Raw genomic sequence first — 21,619 nt, 5'->3', positions numbered from 1 at the left:
TGATGTTGGATCTGTGCATTATGGTGGATCGCCTTATTTATGCACATGTATAGATATGTTGCTGTACTCAGCCAAGCTGACCGACCGGCTGGACAAGTCCGAAGGAGATTTGACGGATTATTGTCGGACCGAAAGTGGAGGATGTCCACTTCGTCCGAGCGAAGCAACACATTGAACAACACCTTAGATGGATGTATACCCACAGTATATATCAGCTGAGCGCACATCAAAGAAAGATGTTCCCCTCCATGCATAAAAGACTTGACTTGACTCATCCAGGAAAATATACTTTGTGCTTAACTTGAGGTCCTACCGATAGATCATTCATCTAGACAGCGATTCAACATGTCTTCGAATGCCCAGAAGATCCTCAACGTAGCTATCATAGGGTGCGGGGAAGTCGCTCAGATAGCTCATGTAAGTGGTATTACTCCCCTTGGTCGTCTCTATCCACATCCCTGTGCAAGTCTAAGGCTGACGTGCATGATTCTGTTTGACGATAGATCCCAAACCTCATCGTCGCATCTGACTTGTACAAGATCACAGCCCTATGCGATATATCCGTACAATCCCTCGAACTGTGCAGTAAGAGATTCGGTATACCCGATACGTTTACTTCGGTGTAGGTGATCTCCTGTCTCTCTCCGGTATGAGCCGGTAGATATACTGAGTTGTCATCTGGGTATATGAAACAGGACCGACCTCCTCGCTTCCTCCATCCCAGTCGATGTGGTATTCATCCTAACAGCTGACCAATTCCACGCCGAACATATCATACAATGTGCCAACGCCGGCAAACACATAATGATAGAGAAACCCATGGCCCAGACTCTGAGGGAGTATGATCTGGTGGAAGAAGCCAGGGTGAAGAATGGGGTGGTTATTTTCGTAGGGTACATGAGGAGGTATGCTACGGCTTTGGAGAGGTTGAAGGAGGAGATAGAGGGGAAGGAAATTAGGTATGTGCGGGTTAGGGATATTATTGGGAATGTGGGTCATCCCTTTCTTGATCATCAGACGAAGGGGTAGAACACTGCCCGAATTCGGGTACACCATAGCTGACCTGTCTCCACCAGAACAAATACTTCACCTCCCAATCTGGCCAATACCAACAATACTTCACCGACCATCCCTCCGCATCCGCTGCGGAACTACACAAACGGATCAAAGCGAACCTTGCAGAAAACCTGGGTGATAAAGCGGAGAGCGATAAGCGCAATGCACACTCATGGTCCCTCTTACATAGCTTGGCAAGCCACGACCTATCTGCCATGCGGGATGTACTGGGTATGCCTGAGAGATGCCTGTACGCTTCGAGGAGTGATGATGGCGAGGGGAAGAGTTGGTGGTGGAATGTGATTTGGGGGTATAAGGGGTTTAAGTGTTATTATGAGGTGAGTCTATCTTCCTAATTGTCTTGAGGCTCAATACTCCCCTTCTATGGAATTTCCGATCGCAAAGCCCCTTCGAGGTTCTGCCCATCTCACTTCGATCCCTATAGTTCAGGCTGGACATTATGTCATGAATGTGTGATTCAGGCTGATGCGTGGTGGTATGTCAGATGGCAATCGACGAAGTAGCAGTATTCGACGCTCACATCGAAGTGTACACGAACGACAGCCGAGTGAAAATCCAATACGATACGTGAGTTGTCTCCAAGCTCAGTCAAAACAAACTTGACAGAAATCCTGATGCTTGATTACCTACCATAGCCCATACGTCAAAGGCCTACCTATCAAACTGACCATCCAAAAACAACTGCCCAGCGGTGATTTCTCCGAACAAGTGGTTCGACCCACCTATGTCGATCCATATACCCTTGAGCTTCCCTTGCTGTACGATGCGATTGTTCATGGGAAAGAGTACAAAACGAAACCTCTTGATGCTAAGAATGATACGATATTAGCTAAGATGGTCATGGCAGCGTTGGTGGATTAGATTGTTTCATGATTACATATCAGTTTGAGCTTGGACAGACAAATTGTGTTCTGATGGTAGAAGACCAGGAGTCAGTAGGACAAGTTAATATGTATTAATCTATGCATCCTGAAAGTACCAAACAAGTGAAATGAACTATGTAGATATCGTTTAGAGCCATTCGACGCTATATCCCGCAAAGAGAAGATCAGTTTATGTTTTCGTTATGCGCTCTCGACCCAGAGCAAGAGATGATGTGACTCACGTTCCAGGTGGTTTAGAGGTGATATCATACACGACCCTGTTAACTCCCTTGACCTGCAACATCACATCATATCAGCCATCATCTCTATCCCATGCGACAACAGCGATCAACCCACCTCATTGGTAATTCTCGAAGAGATCTTCTTCAACACCTGAGGAGGGAACACAAACCAATCGGCAGTCATGAAGTCCTCGGTGGAGACAGCTCGGAGCGCAACCACCTGATCGTAAGTTCGCGCATCACCGGCAACACCAACAGCTTTCACAGGTAAGAGCGCAACGAAAGCTTGAGAGATCTGGTCGTATAATCCTGCGGCTCGGACTTCCTCGATGTAGATGTCGTCGGCGTGTTGGAGGATCTTGATTTGGTCTCTTGTTACTTCTCCTAAGATTCGGATGGCAAGTCCAGGTCCGGGGAAGGGGTGTCTGCCAACCAGGTGGGCGGGGATATCGAGGAGTCGACCGAGAGCTCGGACTTCGTCTGTGGGAGAATGCGGATCAGTAAGTCATCGGAAGATGACTGATATGAAAGTAGGAACGCTCGACCCTGAGAGTTTGAAGCAGGTAGGTGACGTGACTCACCCTTGAACAACTCTCTAAGCGGTTCAATCAACTTCAACTTCATGTCCTCCAACAATCCACCGACATTGTGGTGAGTCTTGATAGTGGCGGAAGGACCCTTGAAAGATATACTCTCAATAACATCTGGGTAAAGGGTACCTTGTAACAACCACTCGATCTTGCCTTTAGCATCACCGCCTTTCTCCTCAACCTCCTTCTCAGCGGCAGCTTCGATCTTGGCGGCCTCCTCCTCGAACACTTCGATGAAGGTGTTACCGATGATCTTTCGTTTCTTCTCGGGATCCTCGACACCCTTCAATCGGGATAAGAAGAGCTCAGAGGCATCTACCACGGTCAAGTTGACTCCGAGGTCGACAGTCAACATTTGGTGGACTTTGGCGCCCTCGTCTTTTCGAAGAACACCGTTGTCGACCATGATGGCGTGGAATCTGGCGGGACAGTGGTATCAGCTCCCGACACTCGATATGCGACGGTCCAAGTGCTTCTGCTGCTTGCATCACCCATAACAGGATGCAAGATGAGAAGTCAAAGGTCACTTGTCCTAAGATAAGTATAACAACTCACCGATCCCCAATAGCCTCATGCATCAACTTAGCAGCCACCGTCGAATCCACCCCACCAGAGACCGCACCGATAACCTGACCCTTCTCACCGCAGATCTGTCTGATCCTAGCGATTTCCTTGGGGATGAAACTGTCCATCGACCATCCACCCTTGATACCACACACGTTCTTCACGAAAGCCCCGATAACTTCCTTACCCTTGGGTGAGTGAGATACCTCGGGGTGGAATTGGACACCGTAGACTGGTTTGGAGTTGTGGGCGATGGCCGTCCATGGAGATGTGGGGGTGGAGGCGACGACGGAGAAGTTCGGTGGGAGCGAGGTGAGCTGGTCGCCGTGGGACATCCATACCTGTTGAATGTTCAGTAGAATTAGCACGCAACGCCTCGACGTGGATCATACAATCTTGTCCTCTAATCAACCTGCCAGATCTTCTGTACTCTGATGCAGATCACTTCACGCCCATTCAAAACGAGTCAAATCCGCACATATTCCAACATGAAACGTGATGACCCCCTCACTCACTTGTAACCCCCCGTCCTCCTCCATCTCAATCCCCTCAAACAACGCGTCCTGCTGCTTATTCCCAGTCTTCTCCACCTTAATCTTCGCATACCCATACTCCCTGTGAGAGTGCGCATCAACATTCCCACCGTGAGTTCGAGCGATCTCCTGCAGACCATAGCAGATACCTAAGATGGGTACGCCAAGCTCGAACACTGCTGGGTCGACGTGAGGGGCGTCGGGGGCATAGACTGAGTAGGGGGATCCGGAGAGGATGACACCTGTATATGAATGACCGCATTAGTTAAATATCGTGTTGATTTCGTTCAATCAGTACAGAGAAAGGAGTTTGGGCATTTCTCGTCGTGTCCAGCTTGGGATGAATGACTCCTCCAACTCTTCTTAAGTGGGATGGGATGTGAAGACATGTACCCACCCGCAGGCTTCCAGCTTAATTCGCTGATCTTCTGGGTACAAGGCAACATTTCACAATAGACCTATTTCCAAAGTATCACTTGACTTAGCACAAATCCCTGTTCCAATCATAGTGGGGAGATAAAGCTAGCTCACATTCAATTCACGACATCTTCGAGTGATCAAGTGGGAGTACTACATCATCGTTTTCCACCTAATCAGCTCATTTCCAACATCACATCTCCCGTTACCCAGCGAAAGAAAGCACTACACACCTGAGATCCAAAATCCAAGATCAAAATGGTATCGTACAGACTGTGGATCTCCTCTGTGGCGTTGGCAGCGGAAGACATCTTGGTTAATTCCTATTTGTCTAAGATCTATAGTCTACAATATGAGAGATGGTAGGATAAAGAGGTAGGATGGATGTTAAAGGTGGACCACTGAGATGCGCCATATCGCTGAAATTTTGATATTTTTGACTTTTCGACTTATCGTGGTCAATCGATTAATTACCGGATTTGGTAGTTTCATCGCCCAGATGCCCTGAGCATTGAAAAGATACCACCTTAGATAAAGGCATTACCGCAAGAGATACCCGTATAAAATAGAGTAATGCATGCAAGATATCATCTATCTACACCCAGTCCAATCAATCCAATTACTATGTATATCTCCTATATATATAGAGCGAAAGCATTCATTCTCACCGTACCACCTCATAATTCGACAGGGTGGTTGTCACCTCCACAGCCGGAGAAGCGTACGCCTAGACATCCTCATCCTCACCGATCTTACCAGCTTCCAACCACGAGTTCAACATGGTAAGAGCTTCCTTGGGTTTATCGTACGGTACCATATGACCAGCACCTCGAATCTTGAGCATCTACAATGGAAGAAAAATGATGCAATCAGCTTATCGCCTTTGAGTGGGGTCACCGGGAATGACACGAAAAGCTGAAAGGTGAAACCACTCACACTCAAATCACCATAAGTCTTGAATGTACCTGCCACCTTATCATCGACAGTCCAATCTGACCATTCGGCCATCTGATATTCCTCTGATCCGGTCCATTGAAGTTTCTCCATCCACATCTCGTTGGCAAGGTGGTTACAGATGAAATCGAGCATACCTACGTACTATGGGCAAATGATCGAGATCAGTCAGGTCTTATGTCGGGCAAACTCATCACAAGTAGCATGATCTTATCTGATAAAGTGGTAACACTCACGTTCAATACCCTGACTCCCCTTTCCAGCAGCCCAGCAACGTACAGCCAAGTCTGACCAGTGGAATCTAACGATTGTCCGAATCTCCTAAATACACCATCATCGCATGATGACCAATTACCTCTATGTTGGTGGACACCAAGGATCTCTCGGACATCAGGTAAGTCGAGGTAAGTTTTGATCTTCTTGCTACAAGGGACGAGTCAGTCTATGTCAGTATAATCCCCTTCTCCACCATAATCCATAGGAGAGTCCACATTAAGCCCAGGTGATGAGATCGAGCACTCACGTTACAGGGTAACAAAGTGAGTCGCCCAATTCTTGAGGTGAACAAGACATCGAGACGTCATATGGGTTCACGCCGGCGCTCCAGAAGGAAGACTCCAACACTTCTTCGCAGTAGTTCAAGGCAATTGAGCATGCTGTGTAGTCGTGAGATTGGATACAGCTTCTGTGGGCCATTTGGGTACATCTTGGTAGCTGGAATTGTGAAACACATGATCAGCTACACTCTACAACACGGAGAAGAAACAGAATGAAATGTTGGATAAAGTAGAATTCTCAAAGCGTGTACTCACATTCTCGGCCATGTAAACGCAATTGGCGATACTTTGTACAGGTTCAGTGAGGTCACCGTTCAACGTACATTGCTATGACCGATCCTAGATAGTCAGTTGTGTCGTTTGACAATGAGTGATCCCAATAAAAGTATAGACTCACGAAAGGGAAGTACGATTCCATGGTGCTAACTGTAAATTAAGTATGAAAAGCATATTATCAGTATATTTATCATTTTATGCATCCCGCTTAGACTCTGGACTCACAATGATCAGTCACACCATTCCCAATCATGACACTCTGCAAGTTGATTGGCTTCTTGCCTTCCTTGATGAGTTTCTTGTTACCGTCGACAACGGCAGAAGCGAATATAGGGAGGTATCGGCCCTGATGAGCAGCAATGATCAGTCAAAGAATCACATGAAGGGAACTCTTAGGGGTACTCACACCATATGATTCACCAGCCATGTGGAATGGTCTACCTTCGAACTCCTTGAAGGTTTCGAAGAACTATGTCAATGGTTTCGGATCAGCAATGCGAAAATCTATTGAGTGTCATCCACAGAGATTAGAACTTACGATGGAAACAAAAGCTTGTACATCTTTGGCAGCAGCTTCGGTAGTACCGACTTTCTACAAGTGACATAGAGTGTTAGCAACTACTGATATCTTGAACCGAAGAGGAGTTGATACCTACTTGACCATGTTCGGAGTGAGAGAATCCCACACCGATAGGTTCATCAAGGAAGAATACGTTTGCCTATGCAGTCCATTAGTGCTGCTCCTTCATTGGAGATGATTCAGCAATTCACGAAAACTCACCTTATCGTTCCATGCGTATGGGTTGACCTTGGTATCATTCGCGGATTTCGGATCGTCAACCACAGAACACGGTCCGAGTTCCATTAACATCCCCAATGAGGAGGAACAGCCGGGGCCACCTATACGACCGATGATTGTTAGCATGACCTCAGTGGATAGCGACTGAGAGCTATCTCAATGAGGGGGAAGTGAAAGTCGATCACGGTGCTAGATGACTCACCATTGATCCACATGATCACGGGATCCTCCTTGGGTTTAGATCGGGATTCGAAGAAGTAGAAAAACAAGTCTTTACCGTATCCCACATCGAGGTATCTACATTGCAGTATGATCAGCTCCAAGTCTGTTGGTAGTTGATTACTCAACTAGACTCACCCGGAAAACGATCTCACATCGGGATCGCACCACCCCGAAGTGGATTTGATCCTCACTCTATGGTCCTGCAGCGCCAGAACATATCAGTGAAGTCTTGAGACAAGAGTGCAGGTGACAGGTAGTAAGGTTGATTGACCTATTTGAGATTGGTCGAATTGAGAAAGAGCACAACTCACAGGAAACTTCTCATGAGTCAATACCGTAAATTCTTCTCCAACACCCTCAAGTCTAATATCATTCCCATACCCCAACGAGGTACTGGGATGCTGTTGAACAAACGTATCGGCAAGGTTCAATGCCTCCTGTGGGGTGGGTATATGGGGAAGTTGAATCGCTGAGATCAGCGGGATAAGACCCAAGAGGGCTGCTGTGAGTTGCATGTTGAGGGACAAAGTACTTTTTCGAATGGATATATGGGCTGGTGATGTGAGTGAGAAGAAGGGAATGGATGAGCAAATGAGAATGAGAATGAGAATGAATGGTTGTCAAGTTGATTGAGCTGATAAGACACTGCTGGTTGCATGTGGACCTGATCGGTTGTTGCTCATGCGGTAACACATCGGTCGAATCCGGTTAATCAACTGGCAGAATAGGAGAACACCATAGGGAGATCCGGAAAAGTACATTTGGACCAGCGGATTGCAATCCTATGCTGTTCTCACAGGGTCACTCAATCGACATACATGCAGCCCAAGAAAACGCATAGAGATATCGTTCCAGTTCCGACTGTGATTCTTTATGTTTTTCTCTTGCATGCCACCATCGCTCATTAGCAACACCGTTGAATGGAATGTAGTAATTGATCAAAGTCAAATGGAGAAGTGTACTATGCATCTATGCCAGGATGACAGACAATATGTTCTGTTGATGATAATCCTACTGTGTGGTATCTACTGTATGCTATTCGATGATGATACATTGTCTTGTGTTCTTCGATCCCACTATCCTCCTAATTATACTCCAAGCTTCCCCTCGCCTACTCAGGCTGCACAACACCAACTTTAGCAGGCCTCAGCACCCTATTCCCAATCATCCACCCCTCTGAGTTGACCTCCATGATCTCCCCGGGATTATGGGGCGTACCATCCTTCTTGGGCGGAGCGACCTCCTTGGGAATCATAAACTCAGCTTCGTGGAGGTTGGGGTCGAACTGTTCTCCATGGAGATTATCCAACTTCTTCATACCGTGTCTTTCAAATGTTTGGACCAAGGCCTTTTCGGTGAGGCCTACTCCGTCGAAGAGCTGTTTGAGTTGCTGGTTATCGATCGGTATAGGCTGGGGTACACTCCTAAGGGCTTTTTGTAATACATCGACGGTACCTAGTAACGCTCGGGCGAAGGAGGCGATGGCGAATTCGGAGGCTTTCTTACGTTCCTCTTCGGCTCGTCGGGTTGCTGTTTGGTAGTCTGCTCGGACGTATTGGATCTCTTTCTGTGGGTGGTGATATGGAGACCGGAAATGAAGATTATGAGGAGAGTAGAGTAGGTTGATTTGGTATTATTAAGTAAAAGAGACGGAATAATCGTTGGAACGAGACGTACCATGAAAAAGCAAGTAAGTTCTATCAGCTTTATTCCAATAGAATTGGGAACCATCCGATCCTCGAACCAGAACCACCGAACCCACCTTCAACTCCTTCAATTGCTCCTCCAGCTCCTTGGCCCTCTTATCACTCTCCTGCTTTGCATTCTCCAGATCTGTTATTCTCTTATCCTCCTCAGCATGGAATGATTCTTCTTTCTTAGCATCTGCTGATTCGGAATAGTACCTCGCACCGAGTCGAGAGGCGGGGAGCGGTATTATTCGACCGGCCGAAGGTACCATGGGTGGTCGAAGGGGGAGAAATGCTCGGAGTGATCGAAGAGGAGCGGCGAGTGTTCGTGGGTTCATGATGGAAGGATTGCTTTGAGATGATGATGCTAATTGCGCAGGGAAGGTGTGATTGTGCTGTTTGCTGATCAAGCGGTTGAAGTGACGATGTCAATTATATAAGTGAGGTTTTGATGTTGGTATGCTGGTATGTTCGAAAAAAAGTCAACGAGATGCAAACGAAAGGTGGAGGAATTCCATTAATTCCATTCAGAGTTGATCCGAGAACCGCCGTTTCCGTTTAAATGGGTTGCTGGTTTGTGTTAGTGGCGGCGTTTTGACTAATTCCGGATCAGAGCAAGGTGATTTGATTCCGTCTGATGAGTACAGTACATGTATGGGTGATGTGTTTACCCTTAAATTCCCAAGTTACAAGTTACTACTGTAGAATCAGAACAACAACATCAACCACTCACACTCACCCTTTGTCATCCATTCATATATATACATCATCCATCATCTGAAGTATCATTCATACCCCAGGCACAACCCGAAGCAATCGCACTACAACTCATACTCTTCCACTCCTCAGCTAGAGACAATCTCCACGAAGCAACAATCCACCGCTCTCTCCCTCAGACAGCCGTCCTTTCGGCGAGTCATCCTCCCCCAAACATGTCTGAATCAGCTTCGACCCCCAATCCACCTCCCGCAGATCCACCTGCAACTACAGAAGGATCACCAAAGCCCGTACCATCATCTACCGAACTCACCCCAGCACCTGCAGAGTCCGGCGCCAACACACCCTCCCACGAACCAGTCATCGATCCAGAATTGATGGATCTCCCTGCACCTCCTCATCATAACAACAACACCTCCATCGAAACTAGCAATGGCACCCAACCACAAGCGCAGGAAGGAGAAGCAGCATCGAACGAATATGATATACATGGTGAGGGAGTAGGAATGGGAATAAGAGAATCGATAGCCTCTGCACCTAATCCAAGACCAGCGGATTTCCCACCTCCCGATCAGCTTAATGAGAATCTCTCGCTGGACATGGATGCTATCGCGCAAATAGCAGCGGAGAACGATGATATGCCTGGATCCCCTACTGCGAAGATGATGCGGGCCATTGCTCCTCCAACAGCGATAATGACAAATCCAGAATGGCCTCCTGTAAGTTGATTTCAAACTATTGACAGTGGCACTGCCGCTCCCTTTCTTTATCTTATCGCTATCTCTTGCATCCCATCATCATCCTTCACATCATTGTGGCGATTGATGATACAGATGCTAATTCGTGGCGATTTGTTATCCTGTAGCCCCCTCCCAACGCAAGTGTGAATCTGTTCATTGGTGAGTGCAAAAATACCTTGGATGCATGAACCAAATCGTGAACCCTGAACTGACGGGTCACGTACTTTCCAGGTCGTGCATTGTTATCGAACGGAAATGATAATTGGCCATTGGTGAGTGTCGTAACAATATTCGTATAGTAATCTGCCAATATGTCGAGCCGAAGTCTTTTCCGTCCTTCATCCATAAATCCGTCGCCTCCCCCTCGTCGCCTGGGACATGTCAACACATCATGTAAAAGAACATGCTGACGCGTCTATCATCTTTCTGCTCCCTCTCATCGCCTTCCTCCCACACACAAACAACGCACTGTCCTTCTCTCTCCCTCTCCTGTCCCACCCACTCTATGCCTTCTACCCACAGAAACCCAACGAAATCGTCAACTGGATCCGAAAACACTACCCTTCCGAATGGGATGGAGACGAAGGACGATGTTCCGCCCATCGAGTTCGAACGTACTTGGCTCGTAAAGGTGCCGATATGTACTACGAGAAACTCAACCAAGGTTGTATAAACGGTTGGAGAATCCGTGCAAACCACTTATGGAGGTTCGACAACGGAGGATTCCAAGGGAGAGGTATGAAGCAGGAAGAAGCTGCCGCCAACGCACAGAAGGAACAAGAAGCATTAGCCAATGCCGCAAGGAAGGAAGCTGCCGCTGCTGCATTGGCTGCTGGACATCCAAACGTAAAAGTGTCAATGTCGAATCCCGGTATAACGACCCTATCTCAAGATGCCTTAAGTACATTACATCAACAGGCGCTGAATCAACCAAACAAGAAACCTAGATTATCAGCTACAGCCACTAACGCCAAGACAGGCGGATTGACCGGTCAATCGCGTCGACGAAATACCAAGAAGAACTCTCTCCCTGCTCAACAACACCAGCAGCAACAGCCTCAGAGCGATCTGGGATTCCCCCAACAGCAGCAAGACCAGAGTCAACAGTATTACCAACCGCAAGATGGATCTCAGTCTCAGCAATTATACGCCGATCCATCTGCCTCCACCTCGGCTGGCGTGTTGGATCCGTCCCTGAACCAGACAGGGGATGGGGATGGCGATGAGAACAACGTGGATATCAATATGGTCCAGCAGGCTATGCAGGCAGCCGCGACTCAGATGGACGATTTGGATATGGGTATTCAACTTCCCATTGAGATGCAGATGCATTCGAACGGGCATGAGGGGGACGACGTCGATGATACGAGGTTCAATTTCGAGGTGGTCGATGTGAGTCAGGCGGGCGGGCATGGTGGGCAGTATGGAGCGGATGGGAATTATGGATACACCGGTTAGTATTACAACAGCCGCGAGAAGCAAGAGGGAGGGGGAGTAGCTTGTATTCATCATTCGATTATTTTTTATATATTGTCTTTTCTTTTCTGGTCTGGTTTGGTGGTCTGTTGTGGATTGTGGAGAATATCATCCACGTCGCTTTTAATTTGAGTATAAATATAGTTAGGTGTTATCGTTTATACCCCTAAAATCATCTTGATGAAAAAGATGAACAAGAACAAGACTTATATATCGATCAATCATGTATATCTGTAACACATGATTGAACAATGAATATAATTCAAGTCATGAATATGGTGAATACTATAAATGTATGGCACAGCAACGTCCCTTTCCACACTCAAACTACACCCCGTTTCTCCGTAGCACACTGCATATATAATATAAATAAAGCATCTATTCCACAGATGTTATCGCTTTAAAGTAGATAAATAGCACAAAGATTATCACTCAGATCTTCCCCTTCTCTTTCCTTTCCAGAGTAAAAGAGCAACCCGTGTCTATCTCCTAGACCTCCTCCCACTCATCATCTCCTCCTCAAACTTCGCCCTCTTCGTCCTGTCTATAATCTGAACATAATACTTCCCGGAATCGCCCTTCCAAGTCACCCAATCTTGATAATAAGTATGTTGGCTAGATTTCACAATCGCACCAAACGAGTCGCACTATACTCAATATCAGTATAAATTTCTGACAGAATGTGCTGGTAGGACCAGACAAATCACTCACATTACTTTCGTTCATCCTAAATCCCTCTGGCACGAACGGCTTCAAGCTGACTATCTTCGCTCCGTCTTTCAGGTCGAGGAACATGTTCGTGAGATCTATATTGAGTGATGAAGGGAATACCTCGTTGTTGACGAGCTATCACCATGAGGGTCGTATTAGCTTCATAGCATCTGACTGACACTATACCAGAGATTAGACGGCCGAGCCCACTCACAACTACATCGGCCTCCCTCAATCTCTTCGCTACCATCGGATGAACCCTGAAATCCCCTTCATGCACCTCAACGTTCAAATTCCCTTTCAACCCCCACATTGTCCATCTTCGTTGGACCTCTTTGAGCTGTAATCGAGCACAATGGGCTGGTACAGGTAAGAGCTCGAATCCGTAACTAAAACGATGGATCATTGTCAGCTGGTATTTACAACTCAAGGAGAGGACAGCTCACCTTCGTGATCCAGCTTGAAGAGCGGCTTGTAAGACGCAATTGCCAACTCCACTTCCCAGATCAACGCTACGAAAAGGACATGATCAGCTCTGAACGTTAAGTAGGTGATGTGCTTCTTAAGATCACTCACAACACTGAATCTGGGCCAAGTTTGGTTTGTTCGATGACTCGACTCATGAAGCTACAGGGCATGTCAGCTGATCTTTCAATCATGAGTTTTTATAATAGACGAATAGCTCACTTGTGTCTCAACTCTCCGTACGCATCTTCCTTCCCACTGATAGCTTCGGCGACTTCAGTAGGGTGTTTAGGGTGGTGCTATGGGAGGCACAAAGATCAGCCACATCCTCGTCTTAAAAGGGAGATATGTAACTCACCTCCAATTCATGCGAATATGGTCCGACAACCCTCGAATACGCCGAATCATGCACGAAATCCACCAGAACCGACCACTCTTTCTTCTTCATCTGTTTCACCTTCATATGACTCTTCATCAATCCTGAGCATTGCAGTTCCTCCATAGCGCTGTTAAACCTCTCCATAGCCCGCATGAAACCCGGTCCATCTCGACGATTCGGAGCCAACGCTTTACGCAAGGCATCGCCTATCGTTTCGGTGGGCATAGAATCTGGAGGGGGGGTAGCGAGTGATCCAGCGAATGGTGAGGTGAGTCTAGATGGAAGGGAGGAAGGAGTCTCGAGTGGGTCAGAGAGGGAGTCTGAGAGGGTGCCGAATATGTGTGTGTGGGAGGGTGGGATGTAATCTGGTCAGGAAGATGGATGTCAGCTGAGTATCGATTATGACACGAAAATTGAAGCTCACGCTCTAGGATCAAACGGAGGGCCGTTCGCAATTCTGATATGGGATTGAATTCTCTCGGAGATGCGGGGGTGAGAAGGACGAATCTGGATCACAGCAATCAGCTTCTCTGCCCTAGTCAGAAGACATGGTAAGAGCTCACTTCTCACGACACCCTTCAGCAGGATAGAGCAGCTCTACGGAAGGAGGGTTTTCACCATTCTCGAAACCAGGTTGTGGAAAGTCTGCCAGTACAATCAGTATCCTCTTTACGCTCACAAACTCATTGCGCATAAAGTCAGGGAGAAGCAAGACGACTCACAAGCTTGATACTTCTCCAAACCCTTGCCATTCTCTCCCCATCCATTACTCCCACTCGCCCAACCTTTGATCTTCCCATTCAGAACCTCCTCACAACCCACAAACCCAACCCATCCTCTATCATATTCCCCACGCATATCCACCTCATCCAGACAGAAGAGCTCATCCTTTCTCCCAAGAAAATCATCATCTCTTCCCAACAAGCTTGTCGGCGTAGAAGTACCTGTTGGTGAGCCCTTCCTGCGTTTCAACTTGGGCTTAGGATCCAAGGCATCATCGCTCGATTCGGAGTCTGAACCTGAAGATTCTGATTCCGATTCTATACGTGCGACTAGGTTGGCCTTTCTCTTGGGAATGGGTGATCTAGCAGGAGAAGATTTGCTGGTAGCGGGTCTGGGACTACTGCTAGGCTTGGAGTCGAGTTTAGCTGACGAGACTTTCTTGAGTAGTGTCGGTCTTGACAAGGGGGATGGGGTGGAGGATGAACCGTTCTTGATTGGTGAACTGCCGTTGATCTTCCCTTTACTTGTACTCGTACTACTTGATGGCACTTTCAGATGACCATTGCCATTGGCGTTACTAGCTGATGCAGCAGGTGATCTGGGTGTAGATGATGATGTGGACGTGGATGTCTTCTTCACGACGGATACTTTTGATACGACTGTTACAGGTGGACGCGGTTGTTTACCATCTTGATCGCCGAAAAAGGAGAACATATCCTGAGGTTTCAGGTCGTGCTGCAGATGACTAAGTGGATGTAGATGTGATAAGGTTGATGAACAGATGATGATGAGATGAGGAGGAGGTTATAGATGGACAAGAAGGAGATGGAAAATGTAGAAAATGATTAAAATGCTGTAAAAGAGGTGAATGGAATTCAAATTGATGATACTTGTAAACATTTGCCACCCAAAATCAGATAACGGTCCTTTCGAAAAATTCAAGATTGCTTACCACCAACTCCATTCATCTTTTCACCCTATCTACCTTCTCTTGAGCTGCTGTTCATCACAGCCCTATTTGTACAGTGTTCGAGGCAGAGACGATCGGATCTTCCAACCCCAGCATGTCAAACTCGTTCCCATCTCTAGCTCACACACCCCGAGCATTCCCTCTACCGACCATCTCAGAAGATACTCTCCACTATGTTCTGCACTTACCTTCGTCTTACGAACCCACTTCGACCGCCTTACTCCTCACTCAGTATGTGGAGTCACTCTTGATACGGCCATGGCTATGGAATAAGGATTCATGGGAATTGAAAGTTTCCGAAAACGTGGGAAACAAGTTGGAGGGAACGATGAGAGTCGGAGATGCCGTCGATGACGAGTGGTTGGTAGTTTGGTTACTCAAGAGGATTAGCGAGAAATGGCAGGATATCATCATAGGGTGAGCTTCATCCTCTTCCTCTTCTTGTGAGCCCGATTTTGACTGACAGGTTTTCGTCAATGATGACAGCGTGAGAGATACAGACGGTGAATTCCTGTTGATCGAAGCTGCCAACGAACTACCCTCTTGGGTATCACCAGAAAATGCTGAGAACAGGGTATGTCCTTCACCTGTTAACTATCCGGCTTGTGCTGATCCTGTGTTGCTGATCATAGCTATGGCTTCAAGGCGGTCACTTACATCTGATCCCCTTGCATGTACGATCGACTCCCTCAAGTTCAATGCCGAGACAGATACCCGATGACGAAGACATGGAGAGACAATACGATCCCGAAGCGTACATATCTGAGGTAGACGCTGTTCAAGCTGCTCGGACTGGTAGGTACAGAGTAGATGAGAGGATGGAAAGAGCAGTATGGGATAGGATATCATGGTGGGTCGCTTGTTTCCGTGCTGGTGTCAAGCTGAGCTGATTGAATCTCTTGCATTGATAGTTATCCAGACGGTCTCAACACTCATCAGCAAAAGACCAAGGCATATCTACCAATACCTATCGCCAAAGCCTTGAAGAAGAATCCAGAACTGATACAGAAAGCTGTAGAAGGGTTTTATGTCAGAGATCCATCTCAACTACGAGTGAGCACTTCGAAATTCCTGTTCTCAAGTGCTTTACTAAATATGAGTGACACCAGGCCGCAGCACGTATGACCCATTTCCCACCCGCCGACTCCATCCTCTCTCCTATCACGATGACCAGAGCAGCATACGCCCAATTGCAAGGCCAGGTTTTCCACCCGCCCAGGATATTCGGTCCGGAATGGCATGTTCCTGATAATTCGAATAACGAGGGTGAGAAACGATGGAGAGATCTGGGCGTGAAGATCTCGACGGGGTTTGAGATCATGTATAAAGAAGGTGGAAATAAGCATCGAGGTGGGGCGCAGAAAGTGGATGAGGATGAGGTGCTGGTCCATGAGGACGGATATAAAATGTTTTTGGAGAATCTGAAGAAAGCTGGATGGTTTGGGGATCAGATGGAAGGCAGTGAGAAATGGAAGGTGAGAGAGAGTGAGGCGAAGAAGGGATATCAGAGTATCAAGTCATCAGAGTGAGCTTCATTATTGCACTTGCACCTCGAAGAAATGGAAGCTGATAGATATCCGCTCGGAAATAGTACTGCTTCTCAACGACCCTCATTCGCATACTTGGTAGATTCAGCAATCTCCTCGGCCTCTAACCTCAATCCTGAAGAACTCAAGGTAGACTCAGCTTACCAAGAAGACAGTGAATCGTGGTTGGAAGTTTCGCCTGACGAATTAGATGGAATGATGATGCGTGCTTCTGGACGATCAGCTGTACCAGGAGAAAGGGAAGGTGAAAAAGCTGAGTTGGGTGACGAACACGGTCAAGCATTGCAGGATCTAGCTAAGAAGGTGGGAGAGTTTGTGGGAGGGCAAGGTGATTTGACAGGTGCGAGGTTTGAAGAGTACGTGCGACTTTAGAAACGCAGTAAATCTTTTCTTGACGGAACTGATCATGTGGCTTAATTTGTTATAGTGAACTGTCAGATGAAGATATGAACGATTCAGATGATGATGACGATTCAGAAGAGGAAAGGAAATCGCTAGAAACCCAGAAGGAGAAGAGGTTAGAAAATCTTGTCAAGCCTTTACCAGCTGAAGAATGGGGAAAGAAGACTCAGCAGAAGACAGAATCTTTAATTGCCGAGATTGACAAACCTTCACCTGAAGCATCAAAACCCATTATCGAAAAGAAGAAAGAGGTAAAATTCGATCACAAAGACATATTCTCATCCACCTCAACATCGTCTATCAGACCACCTCGATTTGCCAAGCAGGAATATGACGGCGTAGTATCTGATTCCTCTGATGAAGATGAGGATGAGGATGAGCTACCTGCTGCAGGTACGATAGGACGGAAGATCGCTCAGATGAAGTGGTCCGAGGGGGAAGTCGCTGAGAGGAAAAGCGCGACGATAGAAGAGATAGATGAAGAAGACGAGGAGAAAGACAGACAGAATAAGTTGAAGTTGGACGGAGGGATGGATCTCGACGAAGAGATGCAGAGGCGCGTATGGGGTGATCCAGAGGATGATGAGGAGGAAGGGGATGAAGGAGATGAAGGAGGGGATGAGCTGGACGTGGATATGGCTGAAGAGCAGGAAGAGTTTTTGAAATTTGCGAAAGATGCGTTAGGGATAAACGACGATCTGTGGAAAGGTATACTAGGGGATAGGCAAGCAAGAGGAGGTGAGTATCATGCATCCTCGAGCGAAAAATGTACGATGAGTAGCTAATATGGAAGTTGTGTTAGCCTTTGTTCCCTCTAATGGATCATCGTCGAAATTCAAGCCTGATGACTTATCAAAACCTAAACCCCAGAGTAGTAATGGCAAGAAAGTCCAATTTAACACTACCTTCAAGCCCAGTGACATATCAAGCGCGCCCGAGGTAAAGCCTGATTCATCGTTGAGCTCATTCGATGAAGTGATGCGAGCGATGGACCAAGAACTATCGAAAAACAAGCCCACCCCCAGCAAAAAGCCTAAATCTCAGACGAAGCCAGCACCATCAATCAAACCCAGATCCAAATCATCTTCGTCCAACCCTCTACCACCTCTTCCGACCGAAGCTGATCTGGAGAACATGGAGGAAGATGACCTCCTAGCTATGGATTGCGAGCTCAAAGCTGCTTTGAAGAATGCTGGTATATCAGATGACGAGGATGAAGACGACGAGATGAAGGAGGGATTAGGACAGCTGGGAGAGGACGATAAAGCGGAATATGAGATGATGAAGCATTTCTTGGAAAGTTATAGATCCCAGTCTGGTGGGAGTGGGGTGGTGGGTAATTTGTTTGGTAGATTGGGTGAAAAGCAGTAGAAATAAATAGCACATATCAACATAATTAGCATAATCACATGCATAGCAAGGCTACATGACAACAATGCATAGATCTCGATGACAGACCATATGAGTAGACTTCGTTTCCCTCTAATTCCCATTCATCTCTACATCATCTCCATCAACCTCTCCACCTTGAGCGTCCAGCGCAGCCTGAGCTTGAAGTACAATCTTATCTTCTTCGAGCTATCAAACAAATCATATCAGCTCCCAAGACTCTCCGGACAAGCATGATAAAGTGTAAGATGGACTGTGCACTGACCTGTTCAATCCTCTCCACTCTCTCTCGTCGCTCATCAACCAATTCCGCATACCTAGCCTGCAAATCCCTCTCCTTCCTCTGCAACACCTCTACTTCCTCCCTGATCTTCTCGACTCTAGCGGGTGTACCTCCCTCCTCGATTGTTCGAAGCATCGTGAAAGTCTCCATATCCCTCTTGGACTGTTGGATCTCTTCCATCAACTCTGTAATTTTCGATTTATGTTTCGAATTGATCATTTGATATCCTCCCAGCTGCTTAGCCAATTTCTTTTCGGCCTTGGAAGCTTTCGTAGCTTCGCTGATGACTTTTTCTTTGGTCAATTCGATAGTAGCTAGGTAACATTGATTCAACTCCTCAGGAGATAATGACGATTTATCGACGTATTTCCTGTGTATGGGCGAATAGATCAATTCATCTTGAATATCCTTGGAAGACCAACTTGCCGAGAAATCGTTGTCGATATCTTCCGAAAGGTTCGAGGAGATAGCCAATTTGAGTTGTTCATCACTTGCTCCTGGTAATCCCAATTGACCGGCCAATTCACTATGTATAGCTTGTCTGGCAGCGGCGACGAAATCATCTTCAGGCATATCGTAATCTGACGCTGTTCCTCCAGGAGTAGATGTACCAGGTAATGGATGAGCGATGGAATCATGCTTCATCAACATTGCGACTTCCAGATTGACCATTCTAAACGCAGCGGCCATAGCAGAGTCAGCATCCGCCTCGACCGAATTCAGTTCCTCCAGGATCTTGTAGGTGTTGACGTTGACTGGTCGAGGTAGACTCTGCTTGACTACGGTACTTCGTCTTTCGAGTTCTAGTCTCTCTTCCAACTCCCTGGCAGCTTTCAACCTCCTATCTCTCTCCGCTGCATCTTCTTCAGAAAGTGGTACTGCCTCTTCTTCCTCCTCCTCATCTTCTTCCGTCTCGGCCAACTCGAAGTTGTTCTCCGGTTTAGGCAAAGCAGCGAATCCAGCTTTCAAAGCTCGTCGAGCATCGTCTGCGCGTCGCTTCTCATCTCGAGGGGTTTCACCGTAGAATGATTCACCATCATTGATATTAAGGTTGTCTCGAGGTGTTCGAGACGGTGTTGCTCCAACGCCACCGACCGTTCGAGGGGTAGCGAGGACACCACCACGAGCGGGAGTAGCGAGAGGGTTGGGGGTTGGGGCGACACCGTGTCGGGGAGTGGCTCCTTCGAACCCGGTACCACCCGTGTCTCCACCGTGGAAGGGGGTATTTTCGTCACCGAGAAGAGGTGTCTGGGCGTTGATCATGTTTCGGAGATTTCTAGCTTCAGCCATAACATTGTCCTCTGCAGAGAGAAAAGCATCAGTATCACAATCATCCTAGGCATTCAGTAAATGATTTTTAACTCACGCTGAGGACCCGTCCTAGGTGTCCTAGCCATCCTCGCCTGACCTAACGCTTCGTATTCTCCCAATAATCCTTCCGTAGCTTTACTTCCAGATCCTTCACCGCCAACAAGTTCACGCGCTAATTCTCCAGCCTGACCAATCTTGACTATATCCTCCAATTCCTGTTCTCCAACTTGAGGCATAGGTAGATTCAACTTCCTCCTTCTGATTATCTGTTCCTGCTCTTTCAACTTCTTGATCTGTGCCTCCCTCGCTTGAACAAATTGCGCAGTCTGGTTGCTCTTTCCATCATTTCCCTTTTGCCTCTTCTTCTTCTCTTCTAACTCCTCCAAATCCTGCTTCCTCTTTCCTTCCAACGCCCGTAGTGACTGACCAACAGGTGCAGCATACACTTTAGCATTCTCCTCCGCCACGTCGTAGAATCCAGGTGCAGGTTGTTTTTCAAATGGGATATCGGCATTATAGTCCATCCCCTTCTTCTTGGTCTTCGGTCGAAGGTTGATACCAGCAGCTTTCAGCTCTCTCTTCTTCTGTAAGAACGCCAATCGTCTAGCTTCCTCCAGCTGCCTCTCCCTCGCTTTCCTCTTGGCTTTTTTACCCTGGGTATTTGCCAATCTCGCTCTCGCCTCGGATAACATCTCTTTCTCATCGTCATCCATATCTATCGGATCTGGTCTGGCTGCCCTAGTCTCAGGATCGGTATCGATTTCACCAGGTTTCAGACCCCTCACATCGGCCGCAGGTCTAGCTTCTACGTTTTCTCCATCGCCCAGTCCCAGCTCCTCGTTGTCTTTAGCTTCGGCATCATCTAAAAGCTTCTGATACCTTTCTAGACATTGGGTTGCCGTACGTCCTACAATGGGTGCTATCGTACGCCATTGTGTGGGCATGAGTTTGGCGAGATGTAGGAGTTTCTCGTCTTCCGTCTGTGCAAGATGTGGGGATGAGCTGATATGGATGGTAAGCTCAGACGGGATTTAGCTCACCTTTGACCACTCGACCTTTTTGATTGAAGGATCTAACCATTCGTACCATCTTGCTTTACACTGTTTAGGTGTCTTACGAACCAGAAGCGACGATATACGTGCCCATTGCTAGAGACGGATCACTTGCCATCAGCATCGTAGAAAGAGGGGCGGGTATTTCCAAAGAAGGTTGATTTACATTCTTACCATACTTTGAGATGGCCGCCTTCAGAATCTCATCCTCCGTATTCCTCCATACACCACCTTTAATGATGATTCGGACCTAAACGTGGAATTTCTGTTTAGTTGTCTCCACTCTTCCTCTGGGAGGGTTAGAGCAACTCACCATTATGTTTGATCAGTCCACAGTCTACTGTGACCTGTTGATGTTTTGATGTTTTGATGTTTTGATGTTTTGATGTTTTGATACTTGTATGACAATCACGATGGTATTTCAAGGTAATCAAGGAGCAAACGACGCTGCAGTCAGTGGTGAGGTGACCATGAAACCAGGGCGAGGCGGCGGGGGCTCTTTCGGCGTTTGCCACCGTAAAGCAGATGTGGCACCTGTGCACCCAGGATCACACATAAACGCCTGGGCTACGTTATCTTATCGTGCTCTCTCCTTCGAGTTTGTTTCTCATGCATGCGGAGATGATGACGAAACAGGTCTGAGATGCTAGAGACCTTGAATATAGATATGGC

General features: G+C 47.2%; 8 protein-coding genes across 8 annotated transcripts; 3 read left to right on the top strand and 5 right to left on the bottom strand.

The window, feature by feature from the left end:
* Positions 1-345: 345 nt before the first annotated feature.
* On the top strand, positions 346-1,938 carry I302_103974 (uncharacterized protein; the record flags this gene model as incomplete). The annotated part of the gene is made up of 6 exons (XM_019189339.1): positions 346-417; positions 504-622; positions 696-990; positions 1,077-1,394; positions 1,562-1,644; positions 1,713-1,938. The coding sequence occupies 6 exons, from the start codon at positions 346-348 to the stop codon at positions 1,936-1,938; spliced, it is 1,113 nt and encodes a 370-aa protein (XP_019048901.1).
* Positions 1,939-2,178: 240 nt separating this feature from the next.
* On the bottom strand, positions 2,179-4,597 carry I302_103973 (GMP synthase [glutamine-hydrolyzing]; the record flags this gene model as incomplete). The annotated part of the gene is made up of 8 exons (XM_019189338.2): positions 2,179-2,235; positions 2,298-2,662; positions 2,764-3,191; positions 3,328-3,677; positions 3,852-4,111; positions 4,267-4,327; positions 4,401-4,439; positions 4,520-4,597. 8 exons carry the CDS (start codon positions 4,595-4,597, stop codon positions 2,179-2,181), a joined length of 1,638 nt encoding a protein of 545 aa, XP_019048900.2.
* Positions 4,598-5,013: 416 nt separating this feature from the next.
* Positions 5,014-7,609, bottom strand: I302_103972 (uncharacterized protein; the record flags this gene model as incomplete). Its single annotated transcript, XM_019189337.1, has 14 exons — positions 5,014-5,130; positions 5,223-5,384; positions 5,477-5,663; positions 5,764-5,954; positions 6,053-6,124; positions 6,195-6,223; positions 6,299-6,419; positions 6,480-6,542; positions 6,612-6,665; positions 6,730-6,792; positions 6,855-6,973; positions 7,075-7,169; positions 7,230-7,294; positions 7,406-7,609. The coding sequence occupies 14 exons, from the start codon at positions 7,607-7,609 to the stop codon at positions 5,014-5,016; spliced, it is 1,542 nt and encodes a 513-aa protein (XP_019048899.1).
* Positions 7,610-8,205: 596 nt separating this feature from the next.
* I302_103971 (uncharacterized protein) lies at positions 8,206-9,120 on the bottom strand (the record flags this gene model as incomplete). Its single annotated transcript, XM_019189336.1, has 2 exons — positions 8,206-8,661; positions 8,857-9,120. The coding sequence occupies 2 exons, from the start codon at positions 9,118-9,120 to the stop codon at positions 8,206-8,208; spliced, it is 720 nt and encodes a 239-aa protein (XP_019048898.1).
* Positions 9,121-9,714: 594 nt separating this feature from the next.
* On the top strand, positions 9,715-11,697 carry I302_103970 (uncharacterized protein; the record flags this gene model as incomplete). Its single annotated transcript, XM_019189335.1, has 4 exons — positions 9,715-10,218; positions 10,365-10,398; positions 10,471-10,511; positions 10,762-11,697. 4 exons carry the CDS (start codon positions 9,715-9,717, stop codon positions 11,695-11,697), a joined length of 1,515 nt encoding a protein of 504 aa, XP_019048897.1.
* Positions 11,698-12,197: 500 nt separating this feature from the next.
* I302_103969 (uncharacterized protein) lies at positions 12,198-14,707 on the bottom strand (the record flags this gene model as incomplete). Its single annotated transcript, XM_019189334.1, has 10 exons — positions 12,198-12,362; positions 12,427-12,561; positions 12,641-12,815; positions 12,873-12,938; positions 13,003-13,053; positions 13,114-13,190; positions 13,250-13,635; positions 13,695-13,777; positions 13,834-13,915; positions 13,993-14,707. 10 exons carry the CDS (start codon positions 14,705-14,707, stop codon positions 12,198-12,200), a joined length of 1,935 nt encoding a protein of 644 aa, XP_019048896.1.
* A 350-nt stretch (positions 14,708-15,057) lies between these two features.
* I302_103968 (uncharacterized protein) lies at positions 15,058-18,283 on the top strand (the record flags this gene model as incomplete). The annotated part of the gene is made up of 8 exons (XM_019189333.1): positions 15,058-15,380; positions 15,450-15,537; positions 15,596-15,813; positions 15,875-16,016; positions 16,073-16,488; positions 16,555-16,866; positions 16,938-17,650; positions 17,715-18,283. 8 exons carry the CDS (start codon positions 15,058-15,060, stop codon positions 18,281-18,283), a joined length of 2,781 nt encoding a protein of 926 aa, XP_019048895.1.
* Positions 18,284-18,394: 111 nt separating this feature from the next.
* I302_103967 (pre-mRNA-splicing factor CEF1) lies at positions 18,395-21,263 on the bottom strand (the record flags this gene model as incomplete). The annotated part of the gene is made up of 6 exons (XM_019189332.1): positions 18,395-18,490; positions 18,567-19,885; positions 19,951-20,875; positions 20,936-21,043; positions 21,114-21,197; positions 21,261-21,263. 6 exons carry the CDS (start codon positions 21,261-21,263, stop codon positions 18,395-18,397), a joined length of 2,535 nt encoding a protein of 844 aa, XP_019048894.1.
* Positions 21,264-21,619: the final 356 nt, after the last annotated feature.

This window comes from Kwoniella bestiolae, chromosome 2, assembly GCF_000512585.2.
Source record: "Kwoniella bestiolae CBS 10118 chromosome 2, complete sequence".
Lineage (NCBI taxonomy): Eukaryota > Fungi > Basidiomycota > Tremellomycetes > Tremellales > Cryptococcaceae > Kwoniella > Kwoniella bestiolae.
This window is presented reverse-complemented; position numbering and strand designations above follow the sequence as displayed.